The sequence below is a fragment of the Eschrichtius robustus genome, chromosome 5 (assembly GCF_028021215.1).
Source record: "Eschrichtius robustus isolate mEscRob2 chromosome 5, mEscRob2.pri, whole genome shotgun sequence".
Lineage (NCBI taxonomy): Eukaryota > Metazoa > Chordata > Mammalia > Artiodactyla > Eschrichtiidae > Eschrichtius > Eschrichtius robustus.
Window position 1 is genome coordinate 56,484,903 of NC_090828.1, and position 13,879 is coordinate 56,498,781.

General features: G+C 39.8%; 1 protein-coding gene across 3 annotated transcripts in view; it reads left to right on the forward strand.

Annotated features, from left to right (window-relative positions):
* NFE2L2 (NFE2 like bZIP transcription factor 2) overlaps positions 1–10,792 on the forward strand; it is a 35,128-nt gene extending 24,336 nt beyond the window's left edge. For 2 of the 3 annotated variants that reach the window (XM_068544863.1, XM_068544865.1), the window contains exons 2-5: positions 6,908–7,174; positions 7,772–7,861; positions 8,545–8,736; positions 9,154–10,792. In XM_068544863.1, the coding sequence (XP_068400964.1) occupies positions 6,908–7,174; positions 7,772–7,861; positions 8,545–8,736; positions 9,154–10,401 (1,797 nt within the window). In that variant the 3' untranslated portion in view covers positions 10,402–10,792. The remainder of the gene's footprint in view (positions 1–6,907; positions 7,175–7,771; positions 7,862–8,544; positions 8,737–9,153) is intronic. The other variant, XM_068544864.1, reaches the window with a different exon arrangement.
* Positions 10,793–13,879: the final 3,087 nt, after the last annotated feature.

Consider the following 13,879-nt stretch of genomic DNA (forward strand, 5'->3'; position numbering starts at 1 on the left):
ACCAGACCAGGGCTCAAACCCGTGTCCCCTGCATTGGCAGGCGGATTCTTGACCACTGCGCCACCAGGGAAGTCCCTAGAGTTTTAACTTGTTGAATAATTCATGTCTTGATGTGTTTGAGATTTTTTATGCTGTTAAAAATTGCTAGTTATTTTAATGAGAACCTACTGTATAGCACAGGGAACTCTACTCAGCGCTGTGTGGTGACCTAAATGGGAAGGAAATCCAAAAAGGAGGGGATATATGTATACTTATAGCTGATTGACTTTGCTGTACAGCAGAAACTAACATTGTAAAGCAACTATACTCCAATAAAGATAAATTAAAAAACAAAGCAAAACAAAAAAAATTGCTAATTATTGAAGTTGAGGAAATAATCCCTGGTAAGTTTTCTCTAGAAGGAAAACTTGGATTAGTGGTAACTGTTACCTATTAGGAGTCTGCTGACATAGAAACTGGTTGTAGGCCAGTTATTTTTAAAAATGGAGCTATAGTTAACACAAATTAACCCAGTGACATTTACACTTGGCCTAGGTGGCTGTAAGTCCCCTTCCATCTCTAACATTCTGTGATTCTATATAAATGTTTTTTTGTGATCTTTGTTTTTTATCACCTGCTCCATAATTATTACAGCAATATATTCAGAAGTTAGCACATCAGTCCAGTAGACTCAAAAGTACCTGAATGTGGGCAGACTATAGAGAATAACCTGTCATCTCATCTGCCTTCTCTAGAAGTCTGAGAAAACAACTGGCCTTGTCTTGTGTATCTTCTTGTAATGAAGCAGGAGAGAAGTAAATAGGCAGATAAATATTTATGAAATAGAATAGTCATCAGCGAGATGTATTTTAAAAACACACCTGCTTGGTGTCACTTTAGGAGTAAGGTTTGTGACTGCAGAGTAGAACCTTGTGAATCAAGGAGATCTTTGTTGTTCAGTCAATTCTTCAGAATTCGAGCATGCCCTCAGTTGTTTTTGTACTTTCCTATAGCTCTTTGGTTTATACTCTTAACGGATGGCAGGATGAGATTCATGTTCCATCTGGTTTTGCCCAAAAATATTTGAGCAGCTTCTATGGAAAAAAATATTAAACCAGATTTAGCTTTTAGGTGAATAATATAACCACCTGGGCATAATATAAAGACTGAAATGTATGAAAGAAAAGCATTACCAGGTGTAATTTAGACTCTGAATGCCAGTAGTTAATATTTGGATGGAGAGATCGATCTCAGGAGAATAAACTTTAAAAGAAGATTTATTATTTTCTTAATGGAAATACATGATTTTAAGAAGGAATCTGTATAAAGCAATTATACTCCAATAAAGATGTAAAAAAAATAAAATAAATTTTTGAAAAAGGAATCACTTGAGACATTGTCTTAACACTTATACTGTAAAATTGGAAGTGAGGATCAGTTTTCATTGTCTGTTTACAAAGTTATCTGTGCAATTTTTTAAAAAACAGTTTATTGGTGAAATTTGTTTTTAGAAGAAACCTCCCACCACCTTCCTGTCATCCTCTGGACAAAACAGGATGGGAGAGGGAAGGTAGGGAAAGGGGTTGGGAGGTGCAAGCTTCATTTATACATTTGAATGTATATAATAAAAACCATTTTATTTTTCATTTCAAATACTTTTCTAAAGCCTTAGTTTACTGAATTGCTTTAATTTAGGAAGAGATCATGATATCTTTGCTTTATCTTTTCTGATTTTGGGGGATCATCTGAGCATGATAAATGCTTGTTTGTTCAAAGCACTAAAATTGGCTTGCAAAAGACATATTATTATGGGATTCTGTGTTCAAGGGCTTTCTTCTTTTTATCCTGGAACAAAGACATTTGTTTTAAAGTGGTACGAGTTAATAGTCCAACTTCAGATTTCCCATGAAACGTGTAACAGATTACCCAGATGGCAAATGAGGATATATATATAGAGAGAGAAACATTTTCAATATGACTGTTTCCATTGGGCCAGATGGTGATTTAACGTGAATTGTCAAACATTTACGTTTCTTATTAAATTGTCTTATTTTGTCGAAGCCAAGCTAGCAACATAACGTGGAATACACTCAGGAATTGCAAAAGGACAGCAACAACAAAAATTCAGACACCAAGTATGGCAGACGGCATTTGCTCCATATGGCATGTGAAGGCTCACAGCCAGTGCCTGTGTTGCCCTTGGGAAGCTTAAGGAAATACCTGTTGAAATGCCATACATTTCCTCTCCCTCCCCAGACCCTTTTTATCTGCCCTCTTGCAGGGCAGCCATGCTTTCTCAGTGCCTCAGGTTGAAGTGTGGGAGAGCAGTTTAGTTCTCCCTCTGGCATTTTCCTTCCACAGTGTCCGTTGTCATGCTCTTGTTTGTTATGGGCACCACCCCAACTATTTCCTCTTAGATGGTTCGGGAATTTTGCAGAGAGATGGGTCATTTGTGGAGTAAGTCATGTGCCCAGTCACGGGGCTCCTTCAAGACAGCTCACTGCCTGAGGTCAGCACAGAACACAGTCCTGGGCCTGCAGGGCTCCCCACCAGTGAGTCGTGGGTCAACAAACTTCTGCTGTTCTCATTTTCAACATAAAGCTTTGAATATTTCATGCAATATCAAATCGCTGCAGGTTTTTTCTTCCAAACCTTATGTGAAAATCTGAGTAACACAGTATATATCAAGGCCATGACAAGCAACCCCTTGTTACTGCATTCTGAATTTGATCAGAACATCTGTTTTAAAGGAATTCAAAGTGGTTAAAACTCAGCTTTTTTTTTTTAAGCAGATGTTTTCTTTCAGAGACCTCGCATGGCAAGATTCAACATTATATAAAAATAAACTTAAAAATGAAAACCTCTGAGAACACTTTGAAACCTGTTTTGGTATATTATCTCACTGAAGGCTGCCCAGCCTTCATTAAGAACAATTAGATGTTGTCACTTGAAACATCTTTTGGTGGCATTCCTGGTGGAGACAGTCAGCTCTGGCTGTAGGAGCCCCTCCACCTCCCAGGGTCCAGCATTGTTTCAGATCAGATAACAAGAACAGGTGCTCAAGAGCTGATCCAAATGACATTTTGTGTTTTATTTTTCCTATTTGTTGATGAGGATCCATCAAGGTGTCCTTGGCTAATTATGTTATGGGAAATTTTAAAACACTGAGTTGGTTTGGAGCTGTGCATTGAAGGGTAGTCATGTCAGGAATTGAGAGGGTGTTGCGTGTGTACATGAAAGTGTATGTTATTTACTTTTATTTACAACACACGATGCACATGCCTAGTGGTCAATTTCAGACCTTCCCTGAGGAGGAACCAAGTAGCTTCATGGCTGAGTGTTGTTTCAAGGCTCCCACTACAGTTCGGTCTGTAACTTCATTATTATCCTTTGGCCTGGAGCTTGGTCTCACTTACAGCAAGTAGTAGGGCCCATCCTACTTCTTGTTGGGATGCAATAACAACACTTACATATAGTTTATAGAGAAATTCCTTCCACATTTCATTTGATCCACCAACATCTGTATGGTAGGGGTAGGATGGAACAATTATACTAAATTTATAGCTAAAACACCTAAACCCACTCAAGACATCTCATCTGATGGGGAAGAAAGTGGGGAAAAGGAAAGAACAGAGTTGTATCAACTCTTGGTGTGACTGCCACTGACAATTTTAGAGTAAATTACATTAGAAAGTTTACTCCCACCCATAGTTCTGGGTTCTAGGAATACTTTGGACTAGTCATATTTGTGAGGTGTTTCCAACATAAATTCTTCAGTGCTCTTTCAGTTCTTTTATGAAAAAGTCAAAACTGAGTACTGGTTTTTATCCTGGGATCTCTTAACAAGGAGAAGCCCCAGGCCTAGGGCAGTCTGGGGAAGTGAGGGCAGATGTGGCAGAGTGACCCCCAGGTGCAGGGACAAGTATTTGGGTTTCTCTATTGTTGACCTTCTGAAGAGCTCAGTGCACTTTCCGTGTCAGTTTTTGAGAGGTGGCAACAGGTACTGCTTATTTTATAGAGAAACTAGAGTTCAATTGAGATAGCCTGAGTATGCATTTCCTTAATTTTTGTGCTAGCATTTAGTAGCAGTGAACACCCTGAACGTCTCCTTAGCGCCTTGGTCGTTAGCTCCAGTTTGGAGAATGGCCCAGACAGGATACTCGGCTGTAGCTAGATTCCCCCAGAAGATATGGCCCAACCTAATTAGAATTTTAAAGTAGGTTTCTCTATACCTTGGGCCTTTCTCTTTTCACATGACCTTTGTGTAAACATGTCTATTAAAGTGGAAACAAATTATTTTTAAAATGGAAATTCTCACGTTTTATTTTAGTGGGGAGCCGCCTGAGAAGATAGCCACGTATGATGGAATGCTCTACGATTTCTATTTTGTTGCTTGTGGCCAGGAAAATAATCCAGGTGACATTTGCTCAATCCAGTCTTCTAAAGTGGTGGTGGCCACTTCTTCCCACCACCAATACGTCAAGGCAAAGTCTACATATACAACAATGGATTTTATTTCCTGCCCCACTTAGGAACCACTGTCCAATGATCAGACTTCATATTTTTAGTGTGGGCTAGTGGTTAAAAGTCAGGAGTCCAAGATTGACTCATATTGTACTCATGCCTGGGTATATATCCCTGTTCTGGCACTTTCTCATAGTACGTCTTCTTTCTAAGCTTCAATATACTTATCTGTAAAATAGGGATACATGTTCTCTGTATGTGGTTTTGAGGGTTGGTTTGTGTATATCTGAAGTACTTAGAACAATGCTTGGCATATATAGAAAGCCCTTAATAGATGTTGGCTTACAAACTGTTAGGTATACCCTAGCCAGTTATGAAGAGCTACAGATACTGCTTTAATTATACCTACTGTGTGTGCTTTGTACTACAAGTTATACTGTTCAAAGCTAGAATAATGAACCTCATGAGCAGGGTTTCATAGCATTTAAGATTCTAACACCAACTTTCAATCAAGGCTAGAGGTGGCCTCTACTATCCAGTTAGCTGGGCTGCCTCTAGGCTGGCTGGTCTGTGCTTGTACTTTGTTGGGTGAAATAGCCTGACTGCTCAGTGAAGCAACAGCCACGTTGTTTTTTGTCCTTTGGAGGCTGAAAGTAGTAGAGCCGTAAATGCACTGGGCAGCCCAGTGCTGCCAGCTGTTGTCCGAACCGCAATACAAAGTTTGATGTCTGTGCACACTGTGTCTGCTGGCCTTCAGATCCCAATTCCCTTTCTCTGTCAATTTTTCCAGTCTCCATCTCATTATTTTCAACATAGATGATTTGTTAAATGGAAACTGATTTACATTTCCTACCTGTTCAGACTTTTACAAAAACTAAAGTTGTAAATCAGAAAAATTGCTTTTGACACATTTGTGGTTAGGAAAATATGGACATGGTAACCTAAGCCTAGCCTTGTAATATAAATCAGAATAACCATTCCCTCATTGTACAATTCTCCCCATATCTTAGAACGTATTACTTTCCATCCTTCCCTAGAGCCACATTTTTTTGGTTTGTGTTATTAAGAGGGTTATTTATGATTTCTCGGGAGTGACCCTAGTGGGCACTACCCCTTTCCCAGTTCTTTTGGCAATCTCTTGCTTCACCCACACAAGATTACCATTCGCTAGGACTTGAATTTACTAATTTGTTCATACCTCAGGAGCTAAAACTCAAGTCAAGAGGAAACTGTTTTGGGGCTTCCCTGGTGGCGCAGTGGTTGAGAATCCGCCTGCCAATGCAGGGGACACGGGTTTGATCCCTGGTCCAGGAAGATCCCACATGCCGCAGAGCAACTAAGCCCATGAGCCACAACTACTGAGCCTGTGTGCCGCATTTACTGAAGCCTATGCACCTAGAGCCCGTGCTCCGCAACGAGAAGCCACCGCAATGAGCAGCCCGCGCACTGCAACGAAGAGTAGCCCCCGCTCACCGCAACTAGAGAAAGCCTGCATGCAGCAACGAAGACCCAACTCAGCCAAAAATAAATAAATAAAATAAATTTATAAAAAAAAAAAAAAAAAAAGGGGCTTCCCTGGTGGCGCAGTGGTTGAGAATCTGCCTGCCAATGCAGGGGACATGGGTTCGAGCCCTGGTCTGGGAAGATCCCACATGCCGTGGAGCGACTAGGCCCGTGAGCCACAATTGCTGAGCTTGCGCGTCTGGAGCCTGTGCTCCGCAACAAGAGAGGCCACGATAGTGAGAGGCCCGCGCACCGCGATGAAGAGTGGCCCCCGCTTGCCGCAACTAGAGAAAGCCCTCGCATAGAAACGAAGACCCAACACAGCCATAAATTAATTAATTAAAAAAAAAAAAAGAGGAAACTGTTTTAATAAGTAACCACAGACACAGAAGTAGTGAGAAATGATGGGGAAAAGATAATCCACTGTAGGAAAGACTGAAAGAAAGGTGATATTTCACAACTGCTAGGTTGACAGTTTAACTTGGGGTTTTTTTTCCCCCTGTAAACTGGTATTTGCTAATCAAGTTTAGGGAAAAATTCCACATACTCAATCATGTTTTCCAAACTCCACTTCTTGGCTTCTTGGCTTGGAGTGCTTGCTCTAATTTCTCTATTCCATTAGACAAGTGTGGGATTTCTTTTAATTCAAGAATGTTAATGTGCAACATTTGTTACTTTGTTGTTAGTGACCTCTACCATCACCCAAATTGTTAATAATCCAAGTAATAAGTGATTACATTGGATAGCTATTTGTAGGTGATTTACAAAAAAAAGATACATATGTTGAATAGAATTAACTGTGCCCTTCCAGAACATTGGATCTGTGTTCCCATTCAGATTTTATTTGTAATCTCCCTACCCCCCACCATCAGCAATGGCATAACGTAAATTATGTGGTATCTGCCGTTTTAAAACCATTTTAACCATGGTCTCTCTCCTTCCTTTTTTGTTTTAAACATAGGACATGGATTTGATTGACATACTTTGGAGGCAAGATATAGATCTCGGGGTAAGTCGAGAAGTATTTGACTTCAGTCAACGACGGAAGGAGCATGAGCTGGAAAAACAGAAAAAACTTGAAAAGGAAAGACAAGAACAACTGCAAAAGGAGCAAGAGAAAGCCTTTTTCGCTCAGTTACAACTAGATGAAGAGACAGGTGAATTCCTCCCGGTTCAGCCAGCACAACACATCCCGTCGGAAACCAGTGGATCTGCCAACTACTCCCAGGTACAGGGTACTCAGTTCTTGGGAAGGTAAAACATCTGGATTTGAGTTCCAGCTTTGCCTTTTACTTCATGATCTTATTAAGTCAACTTCCCAACCTCAGCCTACTGATGAGTTCAGTGCCTGACTGACTTACCTCAGAGTGTAAGGATTAGGAGGACATGAATTACATGGAAGAGCTCTGTAAGCTATAAAAACATTATGTAATTATAAGGATCAAACAGCTGCAACAGTAGTGACAGTAGTAGGACTGTTGTAGTAGGGATTATTCATGTATTGTGACAGGTACTGTTCTACTAAAGTACTTGAAATATTGACTGATTTAATCAACACAACAATTATATGAGTTAATTACCATTATCCTACTTTATCTACAGATGAGCAGTTGAAGCCCAAAGAGGTTAAATAACTTGCCCAGAAACTGGGCAGTAAATTGGGGGGCGGGGGCCAAGATTTGAAACTAGTCTGGTTTGATTCTATGCTCTTTACTATACTAAACTGACTTCTGAAACAAGAGAAATGTTTGACTAACTAGACTGTAAACATTTTATGAACACGGAACAATTTTTTTCTTCCTCTGTGTCTTTCTCTTTTATGCAGGTAGCCCACATTCCCAAACCAGATGATTTGTACTTCGATGACTGCATGCAGCTTTTGGCAGAGACATTCCCATTTGTAGATGACAATGAGGTATTAACATTTAGCTAACAGCAAATCTCCACAACTATATCTAACATATTGTATATTGGTCCCTTTGATGTATCTCCATTTAAAAAAAAAAATGAAAAACTATTTCAGGAGCAAATTTTACCAAGGAAACCTTAGCCTATAGGTAACTTCATGATTTGAAAAAAACAAAAAAATAACACCCCTCCTTCCCCCACATAATACAAAACCAAAAACGTTTACTCCTGCATAGCCAGAGGGATGGGTGAGCATAACCGTGGAAACAAGTTATAACTCTTTTGTTATAGGTACTTAGAAATAAATTTTGGTGAGTAAAAAGCAAGCTGGGTAGTACACCAAGACTTGTTCGGTTAACAATTTTAATAAGTTTATTGTCTGAAGCACTATACTAGGTATTACATACATACATACAAATTAAATTCTAAAGATTGTTCTTACCCATTTTGAAGTTTACCTTCAAATGCATAGGATAAAGCAATTAAGCTAGTAAATGAATAAATTTGGAGTCAGCTGGGCAGGACAAAAACATTTGTTTCATTATATAGAAATGAGTTGTAAGTCACCCTTTTAAGTAGAGAAATACGGAACTGCAGCCAATTCCAGTCTAAGATGTTGTGATGGCCTTGGAGCGTACCCATCCACTGCTGGTGGCAGATTCATGTAGATAAATGCCTTCTCAATTTTAGGTTTCTTCAGCTACGTTTCAATCACTTGTTCCTGATATTCCCAGCCACATCGACAGCCCAGTCTTTATTGCTCCTAATCAGGCTCAGTCACCCGAAACTGCTGTCCTTCAGTTAGCCACTGCTGATTTAGACGATATGCAGCAGGATATTGAGCAAGTTTGGGAGGAGCTATTATCCATTCCAGAATTACAGGTAACTAAGATCTAATATAATAAATACCGAAGATGCTATTTTATATTCAGTCCCTTTAAATTAGTCATTCCAGTTGTTTATTATTTATATGCTACCTACTTCTAGGAAGGATTGGAGGGTGCTTTTAAATTAGTCATGAGAGCTGCCCATGCTCACTTCAGTGAACTTTTGTTAGTTAAATGGACTGGACGTCTTGAGGGACAGATCAGGTTATAAACCTGAAGTCTGATCTGGGAACTCTGAAAATAATACATATGCTTAGGCATAAGTATCTGTTGGAAATGGGAATTACCTCTGAATTCTAGAAGAGCCTGGTGTGAATGGGGGTGGGGAGAGATTACCATCAGATATGGATTATCAGCTATTAAAAATAGCTTAACCTGGACTTAACATAGTATAAACTTCTTTTCCACGCAGTGTCTTAATATTCAAAATGACAAACTGGCTGAGACTAGCATGGTTCCAAGTCCAGAAACCAAACTGACGGAAATTAACAACAATTATCATTTCTATCCATCAATCCCCTCACTGGAAAAAGAAGTAGGTAACTGCAGTCCACATTTTCTCAATGCTTTTGAGGATTCCTTCAGCAGCATCCTCTCCACAGAAGAGTCCAGCCAGTTGACAGTGAACTCATTAAATTCAAATGCCACAGTAAATACAGATTTTGGTGATGAATTTTATTCTGCTTTCATAGCAGAGCCCAGTACCAGCAACAGCATGCCCTCCTCTGCCACTTTAAGCCAGTCACTCTCTGAACTTCTAAACGGGCCCATTGATATCTCTGATCTATCACTTTGTAAAGCCTTCAACCAAAACCACCCTGAAAGTGCAACAGCAGAATTCAATGATTCTGACTCTGGCATATCACTGAATACAAGTCCCAGCATGGCATCTCCCAGCATGGCATCACCTGAACACTCAGTGGAATCTTCCATCTATGGAGACACACTGCTTGGCTTCAGTGATTCTGAAATGGAAGAGATAGATAGTTCCCCTGGAAGTGTCAAACAGAAGGGTCCTAAAACACAGCCAGTAAGGCCTTCTGGGGATACAGTCCAACCCTTGTCATCGTCTCGGAGAAACAGTGCTCCAGTGTGTGATGCCCAGTGTGAAAACACACCAAAGAAAGAAGTGCCTGTAAGTCCTGGTCATCGAAAAACCCCATTCACAAAAGACAAACATTCAAGCCGCTTGGAGGCTCATCTCACGAGAGATGAGCTACGGGCAAAAGCTCTCCATATCCCATTTCCTGTAGAAAAAATCATTAACCTCCCAGTTGATGACTTCAATGAAATGATGTCCAAGGAGCAATTCAACGAGGCTCAACTTGCATTAATTAGAGATATACGTAGGAGGGGTAAGAATAAAGTGGCTGCTCAGAATTGCAGAAAAAGAAAACTGGAAAATATAGTGGAACTGGAGCAAGATTTAGATCATTTAAAAGATGAAAAAGAAAAATTGCTCAAAGAAAAAGGAGAAAATGACAAAAGCCTCCATCTACTGAAAAAACAACTCAGCACCTTGTATCTTGAAGTCTTCAGCATGCTACGTGATGAAGATGGAAAGCCTTATTCCCCAAGTGAATACTCCTTGCAGCAAACGAGAGATGGCAATGTATTCCTTGTTCCCAAAAGTAAGAAGCCAGATATTAAGAAAAACTAGATTTGAGCAGATCTGACCTTTTCTGAGCTAGTGGGTTTTTTTGTTGTTGTTGTACTGTTATACTAAAAGCTCCTACTGTGATGTGAAATGCAGAAATATACTTTATAAGTAATTCTATGCAAAAATTATAGTCAAAACTAGTGTAGAAAATATAAAACTTCAAAAAGCATTAAAATAAGTTATCAGTATGCTGAATCAGTAGTTTCACTTTAACTGCAAACTTAATTTCTTAAAACACCATTGGGGCTAGTTTCTATATACATGTAAATACTACAAAAACTCCTTATTTATACTGTTCTTATCTCATTGTTACTTTCATAGATTTGTATGATAACATCTGGCTAAAAGCAAATTGTTGCAAAACTAACCACTATGTACTTTTTTAAATAAATACTGTATGAACAAAAAAATGGCATTTTTTATATTAAATTGTTTAGCTCTGGCAAAAGACAATTTAGTTGAAAAGCTGGTACTAATAAAGGAATATTATGACCGTTAAATTATTTCTTCGAAGTTCATTCACAATCTTTCATGACAATAATAATATGGAAAGCACTACACTAAATTGGTACTGGAGATACAGGAAAATAGAGTATATCAAAAAGATTTTCTCTTCAGCAGCAAGTATATCTCAACTAAAAAAAATGCTATATATACTCTGACATGAAAACACTGGTTCTTTTACTCCTATCAAGGTATATGCCATACATTTGAAGGTGTGGGAGAACCATCCTATTAACAAAAAGAGTATTACAGACACAGGCAGTTGGAAGGCTCTGAGGCCTGTTTCCTGTTTGAGAAATAACTATATGGCTGAACATGGAGGGGGAGAAAAAGGGTGGTCAGTAGAGAAGCACATGGCACAGATCCTTGTTAAGCCTTCATAACCTTTGCTTTTTTACCTTGTGGAAAACTACTGGCAGTGTTAAGTAGGGGTAACATCTGAGTTAAAAGTTTGCTCTGCCTTGTGTGTCAGCAGTCGTCTAAAGGGTAAAGGTAGGAGCAGACCAATGGGGAGGCTCTGAAATATTCACATGGGGTAGGGTGTCTTGGTTTAGAGTGATAGCAGTAGTGAGAAGGCACTGGATTCTGCATGTTTCAAAGGAGGAACTAAAAGGATTTTCCAACAGAATGGATGCAGGATGAAGGTAGACTCAAGGACTTGAACATCTGAAAGAACTGAGTTGCCCAGAGATGGTTAGGACTGTGGCTAGAAGGTTTAGGTGGGAAAACCAGTTCACTTTGGGACATATCCAGTGATTAAATATGTAAACAGCAGGTACAATAGCAAGGCCCCTCAAAATTTTGAGACTGCAGGCCACCCAAGAAACCATTCACAGCATTGATCATTTTTTTCATCTGGTCAGATACCTCATTCATGTCGTTTGGTTTCATTTTGAAGTGGGGAAATGGAAGTCACCTGAGGGCTCAGCATGTTTAAAATAAGCACTATGTGCAGGTTATTCACCAGAAGTCCTATCAATCCATTAGGAGCAATATAGTGTACGGGTCCACAGGCCCTAGAGCCAGACTGCCTGGGCTGCTACCATTTTCCAAGAATGACCTCCAGTGAGGCAAAGCACCCAGGCTGCTTCCTCATCTGTAAAGCAGGGATAAGTATGCAGTGAATTACTCCACAAAAAGTACTGACCCTAGCTAATAGTAAGCACTCATTATAAATGAGATTTTCTTCTTCAGCCTTTTATTAGCATGCCTTTTGGTTGAAAGTGAAACTAAAGTCAAACCAGCTTAAGAATTTGACTCAGCCGGAAGTTCAGGGTTGAAAACGACTTCGAGAACTATCTAGGCATTCAAATGTGGAGATTCTGCTGTGGTCTGTCCTGTGTGGTCAAGAATTCCTTCCCAGGGCTTCCCTGGTGGTGCAGTGGTTGAGAATCTGCCTGCTAATGCAGGGGACACGGGTTCGAGCCCTGGTCTGGGAAGATCCCACATGCCACGGAGCAGCTGGGCCCGTGAGCCACAACTACTGAGCCTGCGCGTCTGGAGCCTGTGCCCCGCAACGGGAGGGGCCGCGATAGTGAAAGGCCCGCGCACCGCGATGAAGAGTGGCCCCCACCTGCCGTAACTAGAGAAAGCCCTCGCACGAACCGAAGACCCAACACAGTCAAAAATAAATAAAGTAGCTATAAAAAAAAAAAAAAAAAAAAGAATTCCTTCCCATAGTGGTGTTCTAGAGATCCCTGGAAGAGACATCACTTTTCCAGCCTCAGAAGACAAAAATCTCGAGTCAAGTGCCCTTAAACAAAATTATGGGTGGGAGTGATGGCAACAATCTGTTAACGGTAGCCCCCATCTGGAGCACGTGGAGTTAACTTGTACCTACTATCTACTGCCCCCCCCCCCCGAGGGGGAAGAACACCTAGGCAGACCAGATTTCTACTATCATGAAAGCAGATGCCTTCACTCACACATTCATTAGTCAAACTTTAGAACTTTGCAAGTTGAAGATAACTGATCACAACCTTTCAGTGCCTAAAAATTACTCTGAAGTACTATACATACTGCATTACATAGAACTAAAATTTTAAAATCTAACAAATCCTGACCCATGACTAGATTTCACCTCTTGATCATGAAATGTTTGACTCCTCAGATTAAACTTGGCTGTTCAACTGTTAAACCTTACCTGAACGCAGTTCCTAATTTTAAAATGTGTACCTATGCCTTTTATATTGAGGTACACCCTATTAGAAATCTTAACTGCATGACACTGCATTTGTTATATAAAATTCTTGCCGAGATTTTTCTGAAGTCTGTGGAGTAGCTGCTCAAATGTACCTTATAATACTTCCATACCCATTCTTCTAAGTCTCAGAACATATACAAAATATTATCATTTTTACTTTAAAGATATTTATCAGGCCAATTACAGCTTTTTAACACTTTTTGAGAACTGGAAAAAAATTAAAGACCACAAGAACTTTAATCCTATGTGGAGGAAAAAACCTCCCATTGGCATTAACTTTGTCACCCTTTAAAATTTAGGTATCGCTTCAGCACATTCTTAAAACAGTACTCATGATTATTACCAAAAATACTATCTTTAGGGACCATGGACCAAGAGCCAGCTTAAGCTCTTTAAACGCATTATCCCATTTAACCATCACTTACTGAGGGCAGGTAATATCAAATTACTGTTGCCAAGCATCTCAAAATACCACTTAACCATCACAAATTCGAAGTTAGAAGTCAGACCCACCACTAGCCTTACCTGACACTTAAGAGCACATATTACCGAATCAAACCTGATTTTTGGTTAACGACTTTCAAAGTAACATATTTAACGCGTATAAAAAAACATTCTAAGAGGTCTGCTACCATCACCAAACTGCCAAAGGGAGCATGGCATTAAAAAAGAAACCCCAAACAACCTGATCAAGGTCACAAACCACCGTGTTAGTTCTGAACTTAAAATTCTTCCTGATAGGCAAAATCTCCCAGAATCAAACAAAATCCT